Genomic DNA, 7,230 nt, shown 5'->3' with positions numbered 1-7,230 from the left:
CTTCCATCCATCACCCACACACCCATCCATCCCCCCATCCATCCAATAATCCTGTGCCTCCTACCTGCCAGGCAGAGATGCCCTGCCCCCAGCGCTGACCACCTCCCCTGAGGGCTGGGCTCCAGGCACCAAGCGGCTCCTGAGCCTGTGAGTCGGTTCCGGGGCTGTGGGTCCTGGGGTGCCTGTGCCACTGCAGCTTCCTTCCCCACCTCAGTGGTCTGGGGACCAGAGAGGGGCCGTGGTCACTTTGGGGCTGGCAGGAAGGTGGCCACGCCAAAGGCCACTCAGCCTCCCGTTCTCTCTCCTGGAACCTGTCCATCCTCCAGCCCAGTAATCTGACGGGCCGCTCAGCCCATTTTTCCCGGTGGTGCCGGGTGACCTTCCCCCCACAGCCCCGCTTCCCTGCCCTGCACCCTGAGCCTCCAGGACCAGCCAAGTGTTCCCATCTCTCCATGCAGGGGGTTGTCCTCATGTCTCAGCCACATCTCCCAAGCCTCTCCTCCCTCCCTTGGGGACCTCCCTGGGAATGTGGGAAGCGGGCAGGGGTGATGTCAGGGCATTCCCTGCAGAGGAAGCAGTGGTCTCGTTGGGCTTTGCAGAGTGAACGGGAGTTTGTCTCGGAGGAAAGGCAACTGCAGGCCCCATTCTGGGAACCTGAGCAGGCCCAAGGGCATGGCTGGGGAGGCCGGAGGGACGGATGGCTCACTGTCCCTCCTGCCTCTGCCCTGAGCTGTGAAAAGCGGACGGCAGTCGTGCTGAGGTGCCCTGGGTCAGACTGGGATCAAGACACTGTCCTGAAGCCTCCAGCGCCCACCTGGTGCTTCTGCAGGGACAGTCTGTCCTCAAGGACAGGGGCAGGCCCTGCAGCCACGGTCCCCACCTAGCCCTGATGGATCTGAAGGGCCCCACCGTGGGGAGGAGCAGGGGGCCCCGAGATAGAAGGCTGAGGTACCAGGTAGGGAGGTCTCAAAACTCCCACAGCCTGCCTGCTGGGCGGGCACTGACAGAGGAGGTGATGCAGCCGGATGGGCCACTGCCCACCTGCCAGACATCCAGCTCTCAACTCCGGCACCCTCCTGCCTCAGCCTCCTTTACCCCTCTTTCTTCTGACTTCCCTTTTTCCTTTATATGCCTCCCTTTTGGTTGTTTTGTGAGGCAGGGTCTCACTAGGTAGCCCAGGTTGGCCTCACGGCGATCATCCTGCCTCAGTCCGCTGAATGCTGGAATTACAGGCGTCTGCCACCACCTTAGGACAATGTCCATATCTGCTCAGATGCCTTCGATGGCTCCCTAGTGTCAGTGCTGGGCCCCCTTATTTTTGTGGCTGCCTCCCTTGATGTCTTTCCTGCATATCACAGGCCCTGGAGAAGGAGACATCTTTGTAAAACAAGCAAGCTGCTTTTTCTTTCGAGACTCAGACACTGAGACAGGATTCTGTTCTAATCCCATCGTCTCCTGGCTGTGTGTTCTTGGAAAGATGAATCCACCTCTCTGAGCCTCTGTTATTTCATCAGGAAAGTAAAGTTAATGGAAAATCTCCTCCCAGAGCAACAGTGTGACTGCGACTGCAAAATACCCAGAGCTGATCTGTAGCAGTGTCATCCAGTGTCCTTCAGACTTGTCCAAGGTCACCTGTCTGGTTGGGGACAGAGCTGGGACTCCGCTCCTGTCTCTTCCTACTGCAGAGCTCCCTGCTGAAGAGTCACCGGCGCAGAGAAGCTGAGCTGTGCAGCTGGGGTCACACAGCACTGTACATAAGCCAAGGGTCTATCTGCCGGGGCCCGTGGGGCGGACCCTGCTCTTGCCGGCCCCAGTTCCGGGGGCTGATGGCCTCCTTCACTAAGGGCTGAGGCCTAGCCTCCTTCCTCATAGTGACCCCACTCCGGGTGGGGGGCCACAGCTGGAGGATGTGGCCCCCGCCAGCCAGAAAAGCACTCCAGGGGCTCTGCAGTCTTGGGTAACATCTGGGGCCCCCCAGCCCTAGCCCGAAGAGCCTGCCCAGCTGCGCCTCTGAGCCGCACCCTGACTCTTCTCCAGCTCTGCCAGGGAAACTGGAAATTTCTGCTCAGCAGCCCTGTTGGCCGGGCGGATTCCGAGGCGGAGGCGGCTCAGCGGGGGACGGGAGGAGGAGGAGGGCAGTGGGCGCCGCCAGACCGGCTCAGCATTCCTGAGGCTCCGACTCGGGCACCGCACCGGGAGGGGGTTCACTAGGCCCAGCGGAGCCCCTCGGAAATAACAACAAAGCCCGAACAGTGACGCCTCCGAGCACTCTGGGAGGCTGAGGCAGGAAGGTCACAAGTTCTAGACCAGCACAGGCAATTCAACCACTTAATACGACCTTGTCTCAGAATAAAACGTAGGAACTTTTGGAAAGGGGCTGGAGAGCCTGCTCAGTACGGGGCCCTGGCTTCCATCTGCAGTTCCGCAAAGCCAAACCAAACAGTGACAAAATGGCCTTGAGAACCTTGGGGCGCCCAGGGAGCTCACCCCTGTCCCCAGCCCGGGTCACAGGTGGCCTGGAGGGAGGGCCACGCTGTGCAGGGCAGCCCACCAACCCAGCTAGGTGCTGGGGAGCAGGCAGGGCTGGAAGAGAGGTGTGTGGGGGTGGGGCCCCCCAAATAAACAGGTTCAGCCATGGGCGGCTTGGCCAGCACTGGGGAAAGGCCAGGCGGCTGCTCCTGGGGCCCCCCAGCATCCAGGCGGCCCTCCCCGGAGTCTGGGGCCTGTGTTTCCAGCGGTGGGGATCTTCGGCCCTGCGGCAGGGGGAGCCTGGGCAGATTCAGCCAGGGTTAACCACCCCACTGTGCGCCCCTAGGCCACAAGCAATGGGGAGGGGGAGTGGTGCAGACCCCAGACCCGGGCAAAGGCAAGGAGCAGGGATCGGAGCCCAGGGCAGGCGGGTCCAGCACCCTGAAAATGGATCCAGCGATCTCTAATGGCCCGGGGCTGGGGGCTCGGCGAGAGCCTGGGAAAGAAGCCGGGGGCTGAGGGGACCAAGCCAGCCCCCCTCCTCGGCCAGGCAGGGCGCGGCGCCCAGTTCAGCGGAAAGGAATGCGGCGCTCGAGGGGAAGGCTGAGGCAGCGCACCCCCTCCGCACCCGCGAGCCTGGAGCTGCGGTCTCGGGACTACAGGCGGTCTCGCCGGGGATCAGACCCTCCCTGGCCCGAAGTGGGGGCGCCCCGCCCCCCGGGCCGTCCTCGCCTCGCCCCTCCCCCGCCCCTCCCCCGCCCCTCCCCCCTCCATAACTCAGAAGCTTGTCAGGCCGGTTCCAGACTCCTGGCGCCGGGCTCTGCTCCAGGAAAGAAAGAAAGAAAAAAAAAAAAAGCAATGAGAAAAAGGGAAAAAGCCGGCGCAGGCGAGCGAGCGAGGCAGCGAAACGAGGGGCCTCGCACGCACGCCTGCAGCCCGGCGCCCCCCCCGGCCTGGACCCCGCCCCGGGGTGCCTCGCGGCTCCTTTATCCACGGCCCCATCGGGGTTCAGCGCCGCCAGGCGGGGAGGGCGGGGGGCAGCGCAGACCCTCCCGCCCTCCCGCGGGGTCGGGGTGTGAGGGGCGCCCACGCCGGTCTGTTGCGAGAAAGCTGCGTCGGGGTGCGCTCCGGGAGCGGCGCGGGGGAAGCTGCGAGGAAGCGGCCGAGACCTCCCAGGGCCGCGGGGCGGGGAGAGGGCGCGGCGGGCGCGGGAACAGCCCGGCCCTTTGCTTCCTCCTCGCTGCGGCCCACTGTGTGCCCCGGGCCCCACGGCAGAGGACGCAGTGGGGAGGGCCTGCGCCCCAGTCCTGGCCGGGTCGCTTGCCCCCTCCCCACCGCTGTGTGGTTTTGAAAATGTCAGGCGATGGGCAGCGGGACACAGCCTGGCACGGGTGTGTGCGCTGGGGGCCTCTCCGCGCGCGCCCGGGGTTCTCCTCCGCCCCCCACCTGTGGCTCTCCAGGGCCTGCCTCCTCCCTGCCCCCAGCTTCCGAAGGGCATTGCCGAAGCCAGGTCCTCACACCTGCGCCTCCAGCGGGCTCCTTAATGGCCTGGCCGTTCGTGGGGCAGCCAGAGGGGTCTGCCCGGGTCCCCCTCACCCTCTGGCTCCTCATTTTCACCCTCCCTTCCCCCACTTCTCTCCCTTCCCCACCCCCACCTCCTCCATTTTCCCAAATTCCTGGTCCCTGCTGTTTGGCTAGAAATGTTTCAGGCACTGAGGGCCAGAGGGTAACAGGCAGTCAGAACAGAGGGGCAGCTGGCCCTGGACACACGCGGGGCCCTGACCAAGGTGCCCAGGCTGAGGCGTTGAGGAGGCTGCCTGTTCCCTGCACACAGGTGTGTGGGGGAGTTTGCCTGTCCCATGATAAATCTTCCAGTGGCACTGTTAGGCGGTGGGACCAGAGCCAGATTTTGTGGGACTTGAAGCTTTTACAATCTTAGGGACCCACTCTGAGAAGAATGCTTGCTGGGTGGGGTATAGTGGTGCACAGCTGTAATCCCAGCATGCTGGGAGGCTGAGGCAGGAGGATCCCAAGTTCTAGCTCAGCCTGGGCAATTTAGACACCTATCGAAACCCTGTCTCAAAACAAAAAAAGGGCTGGCAACAGAGCTCAGTGTGAAGGCCCTGGGTTCAATCCTCAGTGCCGTGAAAAGATGAAGCCCCTGGAGCTTCCCCTCCTAGGTGACACAGCTGTCCCTCCTTTGGTTGCCAGCCCCGAGTCATCGAGACAGAAAGGAGGAAGCCGGGACTCAAACCCACCGCTCTGCCTCACACATGCCTTCCAGAGACACCTGCCCGCGCGGGTGGGGACAGCCTGTGCTTCCTCCACGCCCAGGCTCCAGCGAGGAGGCCAGGGCAGGCCTTCCCCAGCCTCTCAGTGCCCACAGTGAGGCGGAAGCAGCTCAGTGTGGAACGCGCGCCCAGGGCCGTCCCCGCCGGGCGCCAGCTCGGGTCTGTTTCTGGCTCCGTGTTCCAGGCTCCCACCCGGTGCAGGCGCAGAACAGCCAGAATGCTTCACCAAGGACATCTGCTCCCAATCTTCGTGGTCAAGGACTTGTTAAACTGCAGATTCCTGGGCCTCGGGCCACTGAACCCTGCTATCTGAGCTCCGACCTGGGTTTTACATCAGCACAGTCAGGCTTGAGACACCCGGAGCTGGGCTCTGAGCAGGCCCGCGCTGTCCCAGACCGAGCCGTCTCCCCCGACAGAGATCACCTCCCTTCACCTTGCCCCTTCGTGTCTCCCGGTGCCCTCACTCTTCCAGCTGAGAGCTAATCGTTCACAGATGAAAAACCCACCAGGCCCGGTGGGGTGTCACGTGCCTGTGATCTCGTCTCTCGGGAGGCTGAGGCAGGAGGATGTCGAGTTAGAATGTAGCCTGGGCAACTTAGTGTGAGGCCATCCTGAGCTACAGAGCAAGAGCTTGCCTCAAAAAAAAAACACCCCAAAATAGTTGGTAAATAAATAAAGACGCAGGGGGGCACGGCCCCAGGGAGGAAAGGCGGGAAGGAACAAGCACCCTGCACTTCTCCACGGCCCCCCCCACAAGCCCTAGGCACCAAGCTAGCAAGGACCCTCGAGAGGCATCTTGAGAACAGAGGGAACTGGAGCACCCCACTGCAGAGCCACCGCAGGGACCTCTAGCTGGGCTGTGAGGCACAATTAGCGCTGGTCTCCAGGAGGCCTCGTCCAGCTCCCTCCGCCCCGTGCAGGGAGAGTGTGTTTGTGGAAGGATTTGCTGTGTTTGCTGCAGGCAAATCTCTGCCTTTTCTCTACTGGCAGCTGGTGAGAGAAACTGACTCCTAGGCTGCGCTCCGGGGTCCCAAAGGGCTGCCTGGGGCAGGGGCATGGCTTGTTCTAGGGGGACACCCCCCCCAAGGCAGAGTGAGGAAGCTATCCAGAGAGGTCCGGTCAGCCTCACCAGGTGAACCACCCATCCTTGGTGACAGCAGCTTTGTAGGTAGTGAGTGCCCTGTGCTGGGAGGTAATCAAGGACAGGCCAGGGTGGAGGGTGGTGTGTGTGGGCAGAGAAGGAACCGAGAGTTGGCCAGAGATCTATTTCAGAAGAAGGCCATGAGGAGCAGAGCGGCACTGGTGGAGGAGGACGAGGAGGCATGTGACCTCCATCATCAGGGCAGCCCGGCCCTGGCCTGTTCTGGCCCCAGGACCCAGGGAGAGGCCCCTCACCCAGCGTGCTCATGTCACCCCAGGAAAGTGGGTGTCAGGGAAGAGCCGTGACATCTGAAGGCCACTGGGGCACCAGCAGCTCCTGCTCTCCTGGGTCCCACCTTGGGCTTCTCCTACACCCCACGTCCTGCTCCTATGAATAATTTTTATTGTTATTTCTTTATTTATTTGTCTTTTGAGTCAGGGTCTCACTGTGTAGCCCAGGCTGGCCTTGAATTCATGGTGATCCTCCTGCCTCCGCCTCCTGAGCGCTGAGACAGCAGGGCCCAGTGAAAACATTATTAAAGAAACGAGAAGACCTGCTGTGTGTCTTGCGGTTACTGTGTGCTGGGCGATGTGCCCGGGATGGCTTTCTGACCTGTCAAATGGGATAAGGGTGCCGCCGTCTCTCTGGCTCTCTGTCCACAAGGTCAACGATGGCCACACCTTCCCCTCTAATTCTTTCTTTCGTGTGTTTGTTTGATTTGATTTTTTCAGTACTGGTAACTGAACCCAGGCCTTCGCACTGAACTACGTGCCCAGCCCTTTTTAAATATTTTTAAATATTTTGAAACAAGGATTTGCTAAATTGCTGTTACTAAGGCTAGGCTCACACTTGGAATCCTCCTGCCTCAGCCTCCTCAAGTGCTAGGGTTACAGGCGTGCACCACCACGCCTAGCTTCCCTTCCTAATTTTTCCCATGTGCTCTGCGGGGCCAAGGCTATAGAAGTGCTGACCCCCCCCCATCCTTTACAAGAACACTAGAAGATGTGGAAACCTGACTTTTCTCCCAGTTCTTGTGGGAAGGACTCCTATGGAGTCCTCAACACCCTGCTCAGGTGCCCTCAACCTCTTCTGAGTCAGTTTGCTGCTGCTGTAAAGGAACACTGGGTCATTTAGAAACAATAGAGGCCTCTTTGGAATATGGCTCTGGAGTCTGGGACTCCCAAGGTGCTGGGGCCACCTATGTGCAAGACCTCGAGTTCGGGGAGGGTCAGGTGGGTGGGGCTTATTCTCCATAATGAACCCGCTCTGCCCGTATCCCATGGGCCCCGTCCCAGCCCACGCTGCGACCCTCACCGTGGAAACCAGCGC

The 7,230-nt window shown here is 61.4% G+C and overlaps 1 protein-coding gene across 1 annotated transcript; it reads left to right on the top strand.

The window, feature by feature from the left end:
- Window positions 1–3,732: 3,732 nt before the first annotated feature.
- LOC106147509 (neural Wiskott-Aldrich syndrome protein-like) lies at window positions 3,733–6,453 on the top strand. Its single transcript, XM_013509427.1, has 2 exons — window positions 3,733–4,303; window positions 4,681–6,453. The coding sequence occupies exons 1-2, from the start codon at window positions 3,833–3,835 to the stop codon at window positions 5,071–5,073; spliced, it is 864 nt and encodes a 287-aa protein (XP_013364881.1). The 5' UTR covers window positions 3,733–3,832; the 3' UTR covers window positions 5,074–6,453.
- The last annotated feature ends 777 nt before the right edge of the window (window positions 6,454–7,230 follow it).

This window comes from Chinchilla lanigera, unplaced genomic scaffold, assembly GCF_000276665.1.
Source record: "Chinchilla lanigera isolate Chin_1 unplaced genomic scaffold, ChiLan1.0 scaffold00169, whole genome shotgun sequence".
Lineage (NCBI taxonomy): Eukaryota > Metazoa > Chordata > Mammalia > Rodentia > Chinchillidae > Chinchilla > Chinchilla lanigera.
This window is presented reverse-complemented; position numbering and strand designations above follow the sequence as displayed.

What these genes read in the sequence shown, in the direction of transcription:
- LOC106147509 (XM_013509427.1), top strand. Translation starts at nt 3,833, where the DNA reads ATGGGCAGCGGGACACAGCCTGGCACGGGTGTGTGCGCTGGGGGCCTC. An exon ending in TGCCTGTTCCCTGCACACAG is followed by an intron (nt 4,304 to 4,680) that starts GTGTGTGGGGGA and finishes TTTGGTTGCCAG; the next exon opens with CCCCGAGTCATCGAGACAGA.